The sequence below is a fragment of the Prunus persica genome, chromosome G3, assembly GCF_000346465.2.
Source record: "Prunus persica cultivar Lovell chromosome G3, Prunus_persica_NCBIv2, whole genome shotgun sequence".
Taxonomy (NCBI): domain Eukaryota; kingdom Viridiplantae; phylum Streptophyta; class Magnoliopsida; order Rosales; family Rosaceae; genus Prunus; species Prunus persica.
The window spans coordinates 25584011-25600611 of record NC_034011.1 but is presented as its reverse complement, the minus strand read 5'-3'; the positions used below and the strand labels follow the sequence as shown (position 1 = coordinate 25600611).

Sequence of the window (16601 nt, the reverse complement as noted above, 5' to 3'; positions counted from 1 at the left end):
ACTGGTGAGCAACTGCTTCCACAGGCCCGAAAAAAGGTTGACCCAAGAAAAGAAAAGATAAAAAAACCTTGTACCCAGAGAGAGGTCAGGCCTGCAGATGTTTTGGCTCACATGGCCACTAAGTTCCCACCAGAAGCTTTACAAATGAGACTTCCCTCTGCAATATATTTAACTAAACAATACCTCGATTGTGTTTTTTATAAAGCTAAAATTTTAAGGATCCATTTGGTCGCATACATAAAAGCATAAATTATATGCCCTTTTTCCCTTTGATTTGAATCGAACATATTTTTTTATTAGTTAATTAGCAGATAATAGATGATGCTGTGCAGCATGTTTCCTTAATATATATTATATGTAGTTCCCTACCCTTTCTTAAAATTAATTTCTTCCAATTCAACCCAACAAGAAATCACCTGTATTAATTTAATGTATTCACCCGTTTGTTTATTAGCACAAACTTGAATACAAGAGGCGGACTAAGTGCCTTTCTCAATTAGCTTAATCTATATTGCATCATCGATCTCACTTGTCTACATTATAAAAGTTAACGATCAACATGATTTACAAATTACATGGTTATATAAGATCCATCAGACTCTATCCGCAAATTTCGCATGCATGAAATGAAAAGCAGGTAAAATAATGACGTATTCTATCATCACTTGAGGAAAATACTGCAGGATACAAGTCTCTGAAACCCAAAACTAGCATTTGGTATTTGGGGAATATCCTAGAATATTATAAATCAGATGGCCGCAGCCTCCTATGCGGTCCAAGCATAACGCATTAACGTGAGCGTGCTTTTTGACTTATATCATTTTTTTAAACTGCAATTTTCGCGTTGATTTATACGTCGACCTTCTCAGTACGTGCATTGACAACAACTCCGGAAACTGGAATTTGGATATTATTGAAGGTTTGACATCCTTACAAAAACTATAATGGTACAAACAAAACAAAGCAATTATGATATCGAATATAAGTAAATCTTCTTTAGTGATTAAATGCAACGACACGTTGATTTAATTTAGAGAAAATTATGTACAACCTGATAAAATGATTAAAATTATCTAAAATTTAATCATGAAAATGAAATTAGATTTTCGAGGATGGAAAAATATGTTTCCCGTAGTATGAACATCTGGACTTTGTTGGTGTTTTGGGTTGTTTATTTTTCTGATGTTTACATTACAACTAATTGACTAATTAATTAGTTAAACAACCAAGCAGGCAGCGGTGCACATGTTACAACCAAAAGTCCTAGTTTAATTAGACAAGCTAGATCTGACTGTTCCGCACAACATCACAGAGGAAAGGGCTAATGAGTAATAAACCAGTCTTAGTTAAACTTAAAACCCAAAAAGAGAAACCGAAACTTCTCCGCAAGTGGTGCTCAAGGTTAGAAGACAGGTACATCTGCCATCTGGCTGTAACCTGGTTGTCACTTTGAAATTCTTGATCAGTAACCAGACAACCCAAGATTGATGATGCATGTCAAGACCTGATTGTTCCTCATAATTATTTGAATGGATCAAGATTTGGATGCCCATTTACTTTGACTAGGCTTCATTTACTGAACCTGATCATTAGCTAATTATTCGTCCAAAAAAAAAAAAGATCATGAGCTAATTAAGAAATATGTTATTATGAAGCTGGCCCTGGACCTTCCAATTCTTACCACAGAGCAGTACCCAAAAAAAGGAATTTATATTTCTTCTCCTGCTTCATTAGTTGTTCACAGCAGCACAGAAGAGTGAGTTCATACCCTCACTCTCTCTCTCTCTCTCAATAAAACCCTGCTTGTCTTTACATTCCAAACCTTCAAAGAACCCAGATTTCAGTGGAAAGCGCGTCAAAGTTTACTACTTTCATGGGTTCTCTGTGTTGTTTTCTCTTCTAGTATGCTGTACAAGTCTCATATCTAATACCCTGATCACGCTTTAGCATTTACTTCCTCTGTTTCCTGTGGAATTGAATTTCCAAGAAATGGCTCCAAACTCAGTCGTAGTTACAATCGAGAAGCCTGACAGCTCTGCACTAAAGGTTAATGGCTTGGATTCATCTGTGTTTCTTGAGAAACAAAAGGCAGTGAGCACCAAGCAATTCACATGGGTTCTTCTTCTCAAAGTTAATAGAATATTTGCTTGCCTTTCATGGCTGCCAATGGCATTCAGGGCCATGTTTGTTTCACTTAAAAAACGCATTGCCTTATCTGACAAGAGTGATGAAGAGCCCAAAAGCAGAGGAAGGTTGTATAGATTCATCAAAGCTTTTCTTGGTTTGTCAATTGTAGCTCTGGTCATTGAAGTCATTGCCCATTTCAAAAATTGGAATTTGAATCTGATTCAGCCTTGGGAGGTTCAGGGTTTGTTGCAGTGGTCCTATATGACCTGGTCGGCGTTCAGGGTTGACTATATTGCTCCTGTGGCTATAATTCTCTCTAAATTCTGCATTGTACTTTTTCTGATTCAATCTCTTGATCGACTGGTTCTGTGTATTGGATGTTTCTGGATCAAATACAAGAAGATAAAGCCCACAGTAGCAGCAGATGCATATGACATTGAAGATTCTTCTACTTTCCCAATGGTCCTTCTACAGATCCCCATGTGCAATGAGAGAGAGGTAACAGAGCAAACTAGCTCACTAAATTTACTTCTTCTTTTCACTCCCTTTCTCTATCTGTTGCCAATTGACTTTCGCTTATCCCTACATTTACCTTTCTGGGGATTGCTTTAAATTTTCTTAGCTTCATGGGGTTCTGTTGTAATATTACCTTCTTATCATGTAGGTGTACGAGCAAGCAATTGAATCTGCTTGTCAGATGGATTGGCCAAGAGACAGACTTTTAATTCAAGTTTTAGATGACTCGGATGATAGGAATTTGCAGCTTTTAATCAAAGACGAAGTCTCAACATGGAACCAGAAAGGTGTCAACATAATCTACAGACATCGGTTGATCAGAACTGGTTACAAAGCAGGCAACCTTAAATCAGCCATGGGTTGTGAGTATGTCAAAGACTATGAGTTTGTGGCAATATTTGATGCTGATTTCCAGCCCAACCCTGATTTCCTTAAGCTGACCATTCCTCATTTCAAGGTGATTATTATATATCCTCAATCAAAGATGCAAGCTTTCTTAATTAATCGTTGTAATGACTTGAGACTAACGATCCTGCGGTTCGTCACAGGGAAATCCTGAATTGGGACTTGTCCAGGCTCGCTGGTCCTTTGTGAACAAGGATGAGAACTTACTTACAAGGCTCCAAAACATCAACTTGTGCTTCCATTTTGAAGTGGAACAGCAAGTCAATGGTGTCTTCCTCAATTTCTTCGGATTTAATGGAACTGCAGGAGTTTGGAGAATTAAGGCTTTGGAAGAATCAGGAGGCTGGCTAGAGAGAACAACAGTTGAGGATATGGACATTGCCGTTCGAGCACACTTAAATGGATGGAAATTTATCTTCCTTAATGATGTCAGAGTCCTTTGTGAATTACCAGAGTCTTATGAAACTTACAAGAAGCAACAGCACCGCTGGCATTCGGGTCCTATGCAGCTCTTCAGATTGTGTCTTCCTGCTATCTTAACTTCCAAGGTTTTCCCTTCATTAATGAACTTTCTTTGATTACTTCTAAAATTGTTAAATTATAAGTTTGTATGTTGTTTTTTTTAACTTTTTGAAATTAAATTTGTGCAGATATCAATGTGGAAGAAGAGCAACTTGATATTTCTTTTCTTTCTTTTGAGGAAGCTGATTCTTCCCTTTTACTCATTCACATTGTTCTGTATCATACTTCCATTGACCATGTTCTTGCCTGAGGCTGAACTGCCTCTTTGGGTAATTTGTTATATCCCCATTTTCATGTCCTTTCTAAACATTCTTCCATCCCCAAAATCTTTCCCTTTCTTGGTTCCATACCTACTGTTCGAGAACACAATGTCTGTCACAAAGTTCAATGCCATGGTTTCTGGGCTATTTCAGCTGGGAAGTTCTTATGAGTGGGTGGTGACAAAGAAGACTGGAAGATCATCTGAATCAGATTTGTTAGCCCTTGCTGAGAGGGAATCACTGTCTTCAAATGAAGAGAAGATCCTAAGGAGGAACTCTGAGTCTGGTTTGGAATTGTTAAGTAAACTCAAGGAACAAGAAGTAGCCCCCATCCCCAAGAAGAAGAAGAAAAATGGGATCTACAGGAAAGAGCTTGCGCTTGCTTTTCTGCTACTCACTGCATCGGCCAGAAGCTTCTTATCAGCACACGGAGTTCACTTCTATTTCTTGCTTTTCCAAGGGCTGTCATTTCTTGCTGTAGGGTTGGACTTAATAGGTGAGCAGATGGGCTAAAACCCTAAAACAAAACAAAAGTGCAATTTCCCCATAGTTATTTTTGAAAGCTATGTTGAACCTTAAGGACAGATTTGCAGCTCTTGGTGTTCAAAGTTGAATTCATTTACATGTAGAAACATTTCCCATTTCTTAGAAAGAAGGTAAGAATTGAGTTAATTGTACAATGGTATATGTCTTCAGTGTTTGAAGTAATGACAATCAGTATAAACAACTCAGCTATTTTTTCATTGTTATTTTTCTAATATGATGGTTCCTTCTCAATCTATCTCAAGCAGCAGCACATCATTTATGAACTCAGTACCATTATTAGCCTTTCACCAAAGGTAAAAACTAAAAAGACATACAAAACCCACATCAACACAACCAAGAAACAGAACAAACCAAACTTGTACTCTAGATCACACAAAACCTGAAAGAGACTTAATTTGTTACATAAACCCCGGCACGGCCCACTGGGATCGGATTTCATCAAACTTTTGTTGCTTAAATTATAAGCAAACAGTGAAGATGTTCATTCTGCAATGATTATATGTCATCGGCGTACAATATTGAGGATCCCATCCCCAGTAAAGAAAAATCTTGTACTTTTACGTTCCTCCATGTCACTACTGTGAATGGAACAATACCAAACAGTCAAATGACAGCCCTGGATAAAATATCATATGGTTTCCCAGTCATGTGTTAGCTGTTAGATGTGGACAGAAGTGTAGGAAGGCACAAGCAATCAAGGGGAAAAACAAAGGATGCTTTTGTCATACAGGTGGAATCTGAATTAGGAAGATTAAGGCTACCATATGCAGACATGTTACATGTCTCTTTCTAAATGAATGAGAGCATTTAACATGTTCAGAATTACCAAAAAAACCAACTAGTTTTTTGTCTTGTGGTAGTTGTCAATTATTTTGGTTCAAAAGTCTCAAGATTGACTCATATGAATAAAGAGAGAGATTATATATATTTGTGATAATTCTATATTTAGTTGTGGCTAACCCCATTGCAGTGTCGAATAACTTTGTTGTAAGAGCATTCACAGTGGGAGAGTGTATTTTCAAGGGTGTAAAGCCACTTTTACATTATTTTTATACCTCCAGGGAGTGTAAATACGTTTTTTTTGCTCAAATGGGAAACGATGTAAATCCAAATATGCATATTTGATTTGTTTGTGATAATTCTTTTGTGTGTGTTTTTTTTGTATGTTTTAACTTTTTAAAATTAATTTTGTGCATGTTAGATTTATTTTATTTTTCCAAATAAATGGACCTTAAAAAATTTAAATTTGGAGAACATATGATTTTACCTACAAACTAACATAAAAATATCTCTGTAGAAATATGGGCCCTTGGAAGTGCAATGCAAATTGCATGAAATCTAGGCCTTTCATTTTGAATTCCAATCCTTCTCTTTCCATTTTTCTCTTATGGGTTCCCGTCTGCAAAGGATGTAAAAAAAGATGCAAATGTGCATATAATTTTACGTCTCCATAGTTGTGATGTATTTTTACAACCATTTACATCTTCTCGTTAGAGATGATTTCAGCGACAAAAGGTGTATATTTAACATACACTTCTTTATACACCCTCCTATTGTGGATGCTAAGGACATTGGTGGTTGGAAATTATCTTTGTAAGTTAGTCAAAATAAAATTAACAAGGAAAATAGAACGATTGGGCCCTAAGAGTCAGGCCTAGGTAGCCACAGCTCGGGCTTGGACTCGTTTTTTGTGTGTCAAACGGGCTGGCTCATGGGTAAGGTTATGTTTGGCGGGCTAAATGCCAACATATCGTAAGAAAAACACTTTCTCTGGGATTCCATCAGTCGACCTAATGCCAGGGGCCATTGATGGCAACGTGTAGCATTTGAGTAAATTCACTGTACTCCGTGACCACTGGGCACTCACTTGACCTGACGTTTCTCTCATTCGAATTTCAAAATTCAACAGCTACAAGGTCGGATCTTCAAGATCCACAGTCACTATTTATATCCTTTTAAATACTAGGGTTTCATTGTCGTCATTTGTAGAAACTAAAATTCGGTTAACTTTTACGTTTTGGCTTTCCTTTTATATTTGCATTGCTGGGTCTTGAAAGACACTGAAGCTTCAATGGCGGAAGAGGGTGATGCTTTTTATGTGGTTCGGAAGGGGGATATCATTGGCGTATATAAAAACTTAAGGGATTGTCAAAACCAAGCCGGTTCTTCGGTAAATTTTTACTACCTTATTATCTATGTTATAACGTTTCAGCTTGATTCTTTTCTGGTTTTGGCCCATTCTTGATCAATCTTTGGAGCACCAAGCTTAATTTTCTATTGGGTTTTCTTGATTGTGTTAGAACAACCGTTCCCTTTATTGTTCTTTTATCATTTTTCTCGTGGACAACGTTAATACTGAAACTTAAGACTAATTTCTTATATGCAACTGAAATTTCTTCCTACATTGATTGGTTGTGGTGTACATTCTGAAAAAAGTTTGTGCTTTCTGGTGGTAGGCTACCTTCCCTAATTGCGAATCTCTAATTGTAGCTTTCGCGTCCACAAACGTTAAGAGTAAAATTAGCTTCCATTAGGTTGTATATGTGCCCATCTGTTCCTAACTCATTGGTAACGAGGGGTTTTTTGCTTCTATTTTCGTGCTACTGGAAAATGCTTCAGAATATTTATGAGGTTTGTTTTCTTTATAGGTATGCAATCCTTCTATAAGTGTGTTCAAAGGCCACGGTTTGCCTAGAGAGGCTGAGGAGTACCTTGTCTCCCATGGGCTTAAGAATGCTTCTTATACTATCTGTGCCAATGATGTGAAAGATGATCTTTTTGGAATAATTGCTGCTTGTCCTTACCAGGTTTGTTGATGTCATGTTTTAAAATGGCTCTTTGGGGTTCTCTGTTCTTCTCCATGGCATGTGGCATGAAAATAGTTTTTGTATCATAGACGATCTTATATTTAGTTCCTGATCGTCTAATTGTGCATGTTTATAAACTTTCAGCAGCCCGATTCTTCTATAGTAGAATCAGCTGTCAATGACTCAGCACCAAATAGATTTCGGGAGATGGCCGGGTCTACTTCATTCCCAACCTCTCTGACTCAGAGAAGGCATTTCAAATCTGATGATCATATTGAAACTCTATCTGTTTCTTATAGTGGTGTAAGTTTCTGTTTCTCACAACCACTGGTATATAACGTGCATAATATATTTGATTACTGATTGTCTAATTGTGCATGTTCATACATTCCGGCAGCCAGATTCTTCTACAGTAGAATCAGCTGTCAAGGACTACTCGCCACCAAAGAGATTGCAGGATATGGTTGGGACTACTTCATTCCCAACCTCTCAGAGAAAGCATTTCAAATATGATAATCCTATGGAAACTCAAGCAGTTCCTTCTAGTGGTGTAAGTTTCTAGTTCTCACAACCACTGATATGTTATATTATGTCTATCTATCCGTCTAATCTCTTTGTTATGGGTATGTGAAGTAAAGTTACATATTTATGCCTGATCTATGTCTTTTTCCAGCATTCCTGTATACTTGAGTTCGATGGTGCTTCAAAAGGAAATCCTGGACAATCTGGTGCAGGAGCTGTGCTACGAGCTGAAGATGGAAGCGCTGTATGCAGTTCATTGAGATAATTGTGGTTCTTTTAGGGCATATTTTCTTGTCAAATGTAGCTGTTAACCGTTCATTTGTAACATGGGGTTTTATAGGTCTACCGGTTACGTGAAGGGGTGGGCATTGCAACAAATAATGTTGCTGAATATCGAGCTGTAATTTTGGGATTGAAATATGCTCTTGAAAAAGGATATAAACACATTCGTGTTAAAGGAGACTCTAAACTTGTCTGCATGCAGGTTCGTATATGTTACAGCACTTGAGTTTTTTCAGTCTTTCCCTTTCCCTCCCTTTTGTTATCTGTATCCTTGAAAATTCATTTCATATTTTTTTTGTTTATTAAGTCTTACGAGCTCTTTGATGTAACAGATTCAGGGTCTCTGGGCAACCAAAAATGAGAATATGGCTGTGCTGTGCCAAGTGGCCAGGGAGCTCAAGGAAAAGTTTATGTCATTTGATATCAATCATGTTCTTAGGGTATGTACAGTTGTGTTCTGGAAGAAATTTTTGTATGTAATTCTTGTATAATAAATCTTCAAGACTCCAAGAACTTAATTTGATGAGAGTATGAGAATGGATCAAAAATTGAACTCTGTTTGATTCTGTTAATTGGACAATGGTAATTTTATCAAAATCTGCTACGGTGGCCCTGTAATGAGATAATCTGCTATTGCTGCAGGATTACAATTCTGACGCTGATGTTCAAGCAAACCGAGCAATAAATCTTCAAGGTCAGTGCCAGCTCTGTTGAATTCTTGTGATTTTCATAGTCTATACTTGGTTTTCCATTTATGAGAACTGCTTGGATCTCATGCTTGAACAGATGGACAAGTTGAAGTGGATTGGAACGGGAAGTAAGCCCAAATGATGGAAAGGGAGACATTGTTTTGTAGGCTGAGAGAATTCGAACCAGGACTTGTTCAAACGTATGCTTTCAGATTCTGTTGGTTATGCACTGCTTTTGAACTTCTGATGGAGCAAGAGCTCCTTAATATGTACATCCCAATTCCTAATTTCAACTCTGGTCTGTGTTAAATTCTCAGTGATCATTTTGAAACCCAAACTTTGTAATTTCCAGCTGTTAAAATTGGTTTAGAGAATCTGCATTCAAACTAAGTTGCTTGTCAAGTTTACACATGTAATAATGGTTGATGAGAAGAAGAAAATCAAGTGGACGGCTCTGATTAATTTCAAAACTTTTAAGACAAATGTAGCTCCGTAAATGGATAGGGAGCAAAAGGCCCAAAAGGCCCAATTTAATGCGCTTTGCATCATCTCGCACAAACCAACTACACTCGTTCTTCTCAGACCAGTGGCTGGATATTGCTTTGGTGGGAGAACAGAGAAGTAAGAAAGATTGAAAGATAAAACTCACCCAAAACAAATGGCTACGGTTACAGTCTCAGCATTCTCACCTCTGGCCTCGCTCCGTACACGCAATCATTCCCATTCCCTTGCAATTCCCATTCCTTCTCCAAACCTTTCGTTCCGAAACGTTTCCACCTCTTTCCAGCGTTTAACGCACAAGGACCAGAGGTCCCGTATACCCACAATTATAAGGGCAGTCGAAGAGGAAACCCTAATTCCAGTTGAAGAAGAAGAGCAAAAACAAGAAGAACCCGCCAGCAGCGAGCAACAGGAACAGCCCGTTTCGGTCCCCGTTTCGCCCTCCGACACTCTAACCATGCTCTTTCAGGTACCCGGCTACCAATTTTGCCCAAGTTTGCAACTTTGTGTTTAAATTCTGTATCTTTACATTTTCTGGAGTCCATGTTATTCATGCGCTGCAAATTTCCATGAAATTGTTGTTCCTTTTTTCTTTCTGAAGTTTAGCAATTTATGCATATGCTTCTTTGTTTTCTGATTATGAGGAAATTTGTTAATGACAAGTTTTTAGCTTTAGTATTAAATATGACATTTCTTTTGCATAATATTTCAAGGCAGATGGAACAATGAGTGACGCCGCTATCCCTTCAGTAACCAACGCCTTAGAGGTACATTTTCATTTTTAGATATGTGGATGTTTGAAATTGTGAATCAATGTTGGATTGGTGTTCATAATTTGTTCCTCATTCATGCATTCTTGTCACAGGAAACTCAAGGTATTACCAACTTAAAAGTTGAAGTTGTTGAGGGTATTGCAACTGTTGAGGTGCGTATAAAAGAAACTTTCTTAACTGTCTAGTAACAAATAGCAAAATATATGTGATCCATTATAAGTAAAGTTTATCCGCTGCTGAATGCTTGATCTTACTCAATTTGCCACCTACTTTGCGTTGTTCACAACTTATGTTTTTGGATGTTCCTTGATTTTACTTATTTTCCTATGTGCTTTGATCGCATCTTATCGCTTTTGGGTGTTTTTGATTCTGTGAGATACATTTAGGTTGTAATGAGAAGCATTTTTTGTTTGATTTTCCAGTTGACAAAACAAACAACAGTACAAGCTACTGGGGTGGCTTCCAGTTTGGTTGAGACCATACAGAGTTCAGGATTTAAGCTACAAACATTGAATTTGAGCTTTGACGAAGAAGAGGAAATTGCTGTATAGAGCTTGTGTGCTGGTCTAGGATAAACGAAAGTGGAGAGGAAAAAGGCTGAGAAATATAATGTTGAAGCTCTGTTTCCTTGGATTCATCATTCATGGTTTGTATTTTGTAGTTATATAGGCTGCCTCTACCAAGTTTTGGTGAAGTTGAACTTTAGACAGACATAGTGGATAAACAATTTTACTGTCGTCGTTGAGATGGTTTTTGTGAGGTGGTTGTACTTCTACTATGTAAATTTGCATGATGCTAATTCTGTTTTATACCTAATCTTATTAGCAGAGCCATGACTTAGATGCCACTAGGTCAAGCTCAGATATATTTTTTTTAACTCCAGTTCCGGCCCATGTATATGACCTGGTTAGGTTTTTCTAATTAGATCACGCAGCCTGGCCAGATATTGCTGGCCTAGGCCCACCCGTTATAAAAAAATATACACAAGTGTCTTATATCTCACCTACCTTTGGTAGAGAAATTATATAGCGAGGGTGTCATATATGGACTCCTCATATGGATCTTTATATTAGTCACATGATCATTTAATTAAGGATAATGCTTCCCTCCTTGCCCATAAGGAGAAACTCCTCCTTACCTACTGATGTGATGTACGGTTAAGTTATAATCTGACACGTGTCTCTTATATAATGAATCGTGTACTTAATATAAAGGTTCACATTTATGATACATATATGTCACCTTTACTATAAAACGACTCACCTTAAAATGAGATATAATACACTTGTGTATATTTTTGTTATTTTAATGCAAGCGAAAGTTGTTTAAATTGATTTAAGAAATTAGGTACAAGGAGGCGGACTCAGATCTGACGGACTGATATGTTGTGTGTAGATATTAACATGATTAGCTAAGTTTGGTGTGTGAAAGAAAGTAACCACATGGACGACTTGCTGTTATCCACTTTTTTTCTGACCCATGACCCTTATAAGTTTGGTGTGTGGAAGAAAGTAACCCATGACCCGTATAATGAGCATGGGGAGAGAGAGCCTAGCAGGCTTTACTGAGAAGAGTCTGATAGATACTGGCCCAATGACCTAAAATATGATCCGTACATATTTGTATTTTTCTGTTCATATGGGGCCTAAAGCCTAGTCTGTGCTGCAGTGGAGTTATCATATCATTGCCCCAATGGCGCCGAGACATGATGGGTGTTTTGGCGTTTCTCCATGGACTGGTGAAGAAGTTGGTGAGAAGCAAGCTACCAATGTGATTCTGATTCTGAAATCTGAAAGGTTGAATGAATTTGCTTAGATAAAATCCAACGGCAGAGGATTAACAGCAATCCACCCACTCTGTCAATAATTATTTTTGGGAAGGGTGATATAAAGTTATCCCCTTTGCCAAATGAAAAAGGAAAAGTAAATTGTCCCTACTTAATTTAACTGGGGCATGTCTCACTTTTACTGTACTCAAATTCGAATCAGACTGGACTCTAGTGTTTTTGTTCAAACCAGGGGGCCTTTGCTTCACTTGTGCCAGTTCATATATGCACCTACGTCAAAACCCAATTCCGATAAATTTGTATTTATTTGTATTTGAATAGCACATATCATACTGTTATTGACAAAAATATAAAAGTTCTTACTTACATATGAAAAAGAGAAGTATTTTTCATATATTTTTATAGGCAGCTTGATTAGCACATATATTAAGATTAAGATGAGCTGAGGGCCCTAGCTGAAAAGAAAGCCTGAAAACTGTGATTGTAATAGGATCTTTCTCTGACATATCCATACCAAACACGTTACTGTGAAATCATAGTGTTGCTCTCAAGTTTAGTTTTGGAGTGTTGTAAATTTGTAAATGCCTTTCAAATTACTTAATATTCATATATTTGTTGTCCTGAAATGAAACGCCCGGTAGAGAGTTACAACTTACATATATATATATATATGGATCATATAGGGTTTGGTCCATCTAGGCATAGCATACTGATACAGCAGACATGTCATTGATATCACATGCATGCAGCAGCTTCCTATATTTAACTAATAAGAATATGAGAAACAGAACCAGCAGTGTAAGTTCTTATGGAACCAACCAGTTGTAATCTATATAACTTCCTAGATTTGCTCAATCAATTGTACTCTCATAGATCTGTCAATTACATCGTCGGATCCTTCCCAGGAACCAGCTGTACATTACCATATGAGTATTAATGTCAATACAAATAATCCCCAATGATCCCAAAATAATGCCTTTCTTAATTTGGGTCCATGGCTGCATTGATTCACTCATGTTTTGAGTAGAAAAGTTCATGTGGAGGAGTGAAGAAATGTGCTTAACTAGCAATTAACCCAGAACCCCATACCGTCTTTAGATTTTAACATAAAAGAATTTAGGAAATAATTATAAAGACGTTGTAATCAAGTGATTAAGAGTAGTTATTTATATTATCACTGATATATTGTTTTTAAACTTTACAACAAAAAAATCTATAAAACAATCACAAAGATGATATAATCAAATAATTAAGAGTAGTTATTCATGTTATGACTGACATAAAAAAAAGGGATCAAACAAATAGGGAAGCAATTAATGAAATTTACGAGAGGAAACGTAGCTTTGGCTACAAGTTAATATTTTATGGGAAAATGCTAGGGAGACCAACTTTAGATACCAACTTGTGTACCAACTCTCTAATAGAGTGTGAGACCCATTGTATTGGTGAGCTCCACCTCTATTAGAGAGTTGGTACACAAGTTAGTATCTAAAGTTGATCTCTCTAGCATAACCCTATTTTATGAGACAGACCTCGTGTGGAGGAAATTAATTTATTGCGAGGGGGTGGGGGTGACACAGAGTCTGATGAGATGAGTGAGAAAGAGTGTAGATATAAGATAATAATAGTTTAGTGGACAGTCTCATAGGGGCAGGTGGGTCGAAGTCTCAAGACAGATTTTTGGACACCAAGCCATAACTTATGTCTCACTGATCTGCTCATTTCATCAAAAGCAGCTGGCATGCATATCGGCAGCTTGTAGAAATATCTCTTTTTGGTCCTTTTTCAACACTATTTATACCACATCCCTGCTTCTGCTACAAATCATCTGTCTTTTCCTTCTTAGCTCTCCAGGCTTGACATTTCCAGCTGTTCCGCAATGGCTGCTTACAAAGCCATTCTCCTTCTACTTGCTGCTCTTCTCTTTGTTACTACAAGGGTAATTATTATTTCCATCCCAATGTATTAGCATTTTTTGTTGTTTAGTTTCCCATATCTTGGGTGTGTCTAAATTGGTTTGAAATCCATATTTTTTTTAGGCTTCTTCTTCATCAGTTGAGCATCATGAAGAAGAAGAACTGAAGTTAAAGGTACTATTTTTTCACTTAAAACAGTGGTAAAGTTGAGTTTATATCTGGAAGTAACAAAAAGCTTTAATCTTGAGAGTGTTTTTGACCTTCAATGTGGTAAATTTAATTAATTTCAGGCTGCTTATTCCAAAGTCCTAGTACCTGCACCAGCTCCTCCTAAGCTTCCAATAGTCAAGGCACCGGCTCCACCACCCCTGGTCAAGGCTCCAGCTCCACCTGTTCCAGTGATCAAGCCACCCAGTCCACCACCTCTTCCAGTGATTAAGCCACCCAGTCCACCACCTGTTCCAGTAATCAAGCCACCCAGTCCATCACCAGTTCCAGTGATCAAGCCGCCCACTCCACCACCAGCTCCAGTTGTCAAGCCACCCACTCCACCAACTCCTGTCAGTCCTCTGCCCCCAGTGAAGCCACCCACTTACCCACCACTGCCCCCAGTTAAATCCAAAGAGGGTAAATATTTTCTCACCACCGTACCATAGAGAAGTGAATTTTTCATGCCTTTTTATGCAGTAAAAAAAATGTTAATCTTGATTAATTTTTCATGGTGTTTCTGCTAACTACTTAATTTGGTTTTTTTTGTGAATAATTTTGTGATGGGGCAGATTGCATCCCTTTGTGTGACAAGAGGTGCCAATTACACTCAAGGAAGAGAGTCTGCATGAGAGCTTGCATGACATGCTGTGACCGCTGCAGATGTGTTCCTCCCGGAACTTTTGGCAACCGGGAAAGATGTGGCAAGTGCTACACTGATATGGTCACCCATGGAAACAGAAGCAAGTGCCCTTGAACACAACTTTCTCTCGCTCTGTTTTTTGGAATTTTAAGGCGTGCCATGTTTGCTTAATACTGTATGAGAGAGGAGAAGCGAGAAAATAATTGTTTTCCAGTGTCTTTTCTAGTTTCTTTCTACTGCTTCCTGCATCTATTGAATGGGCAATTACTACTACTAGTATGTATAATGTATGGCCTCGGCTCTTTTATTCAAATTTTCAATGTCATGTTGTAGCAGATGTTAGTTAATATATATAAATATATTATTGTACTTTTTAGCTCTTGGTGGGTACAACATTTATAGTGCCTGCTGTCTTTTACAGCTAGAAGAAGCATTATGGTTGACATTTTCACATTCTAGACTTCGAAATGTCGTATGAATAATCTGTTCATTTTGTGAGAACAAATGAACGGGTATAACATTATTTTGATATTCTCGATCAATAATTCTATGACATGAGTATAACATTATTTTGATATTCCTATCAATAACCTTATGACACCAACATGGTAGTTGGTTCTCTAGTTCTCCTTCATATGTGATTCTCCAATCTTCCTTCGTATGTGAATGTGAGATGTAAAAATTCTTCTTGATGCTCAGTCTTGAAGAAATCCCACGGGCTTGAAGATGTGGGCCTCAAGGCATAGCCTAGTAACATTGCGACCTAATAATATTAGTAGGTGGGCCCTAACATTTCCTTCAAGCAGGGTAGGCCCTAGCATTTACTTCATGCACGATGGGCCTTTTCACCTGTGTTAATAGCCCAGTACCTAGAACAACAAAAATGGATGGATCTTTCTTTCTAGGTCCATATATTTTATTTTATTTTATTTTTTATAATATTTAAATTAATTTTGACCAAGGTTCTTTGCAAGGCATGTGTTCCCACATGCAAATATAAGATTATGAGGAACAGTATCAGTGGTATGCTTAGGGAAATAGTGGTGTTCTAAGCGTGTAAAAATTTCTCTTTCCACCCTTTTTAACACTATTTATACCCCATCCTAGTTCTCCTACAAACATCATCTGCCTTCCTGTAGCTCTTACACTTTTCTACTACATTAATTCCTCTTGATATTTCCACCTGCTGCTTACAATCAATGGCTCTCAAGGCGTTCCTCCTCCTCTTCGTCACCATTCTCCTAGTTACTACAATGGTAATTAGTTAATTATATACTCATAATTTGATTCTTCGTAAATAGGCGAGAAAATAAAATTTGTTTCTTTTTTTTTGCAAAAATAAATCTGCATAGGTGCTTTTGTAATTTTAATTTTCCTCTCGTTTGAACGATATTCTTATTTTTTAAGGTTTCATCTCAAGACGATCCTGAAGAAGAACTTAAGGCAAAGAGTAAAGTCAGTACATTGATTTATACACTTATTTAGTATCAGGACAGTGCTACCCGTTTAATTATTATACAACTTTGTACATGAATATAAATTATTGAGAGAAAATTTAACATTTAATGTGGTTTCAGCCAACGACGCCAAAAGCAAAGACACCACCCAAAGGCAGGTCACCACCAGCACCAAAAGGTGGCAAGGGAGGCAAGACCAAGCCATTCCCCAAGTCGTCGCCTTCACCGGCACTGGACGAGCCTTATCCTCCATTTGACGAGCATAACGACGATGAGCTAACTCCACCACTTCCAGTAGCTAATAAGGTAAAGGTACACAATTTTATATATATATATATTTTTTAAAATAAAAAAGTTTTATGACAGTAATTATCATTTATCGTATGCTTAAGTTTTGATATTCTGGTTTCAGGTGGACGGTATGGTGAACCCGTTAAACAAATCAGTCTCGTCAATTGGGAATTGACCAACGAATGTTAGCCAGAACTGAGTATAAGTATATATGAGAAAGACAATAAAGTGTATGTAATACTGTATATGTACTAAGACTCTTATTATAATTCAATAATATTTATCTATTTAATTGCTCAATTTCATGTACCGGATGATTTCTATATTTCAAAAATAATATGCTAATATTTA

General features: G+C 37.4%; 5 protein-coding genes across 6 annotated transcripts; all 5 read left to right on the top strand.

Moving 5' to 3' along the window:
* Positions 1574-4579, top strand: LOC18781788 (xyloglucan glycosyltransferase 4). Its single transcript, XM_007214951.2, has 4 exons — positions 1574-2625; positions 2792-3100; positions 3192-3596; positions 3699-4579. The coding sequence occupies exons 1-4, from the start codon at positions 1990-1992 to the stop codon at positions 4341-4343; spliced, it is 1995 nt and encodes a 664-aa protein (XP_007215013.1). The 5' UTR covers positions 1574-1989; the 3' UTR covers positions 4344-4579.
* LOC18781764 lies at positions 6178-9066 on the top strand. 2 transcript variants are annotated; one of them, XM_020559443.1, is made up of 9 exons: positions 6178-6546; positions 7025-7183; positions 7331-7486; positions 7581-7733; positions 7857-7949; positions 8046-8189; positions 8320-8427; positions 8630-8681; positions 8774-9066. In XM_020559443.1, exons 1-9 carry the CDS (start codon positions 6448-6450, stop codon positions 8806-8808), a joined length of 999 nt encoding a protein of 332 aa, XP_020415032.1. In that variant the 5' UTR covers positions 6178-6447; the 3' UTR covers positions 8809-9066. The 2 variants fall into 2 exon arrangements, with proteins under 2 accessions (XP_020415032.1, XP_007215068.2); XM_007215006.2 differs by having other exon boundaries at positions 6179-6546; positions 7328-7486.
* LOC18783600 lies at positions 9231-10827 on the top strand. Its single transcript, XM_007214981.2, has 4 exons — positions 9231-9646; positions 9891-9944; positions 10043-10102; positions 10373-10827. The coding sequence occupies exons 1-4, from the start codon at positions 9335-9337 to the stop codon at positions 10499-10501; spliced, it is 555 nt and encodes a 184-aa protein (XP_007215043.1). The 5' UTR covers positions 9231-9334; the 3' UTR covers positions 10502-10827.
* Positions 13387-14881, top strand: LOC18783197 (gibberellin-regulated protein 14). The gene is made up of 4 exons (XM_007216894.2): positions 13387-13675; positions 13776-13826; positions 13943-14279; positions 14432-14881. Exons 1-4 carry the CDS (start codon positions 13616-13618, stop codon positions 14614-14616), a joined length of 633 nt encoding a protein of 210 aa, XP_007216956.2. The 5' UTR covers positions 13387-13615; the 3' UTR covers positions 14617-14881.
* Positions 15702-16474, top strand: LOC109948153. The gene is made up of 4 exons (XM_020560113.1): positions 15702-15758; positions 15910-15957; positions 16080-16265; positions 16372-16474. Exons 1-4 carry the CDS (start codon positions 15702-15704, stop codon positions 16423-16425), a joined length of 345 nt encoding a protein of 114 aa, XP_020415702.1. The 3' UTR covers positions 16426-16474.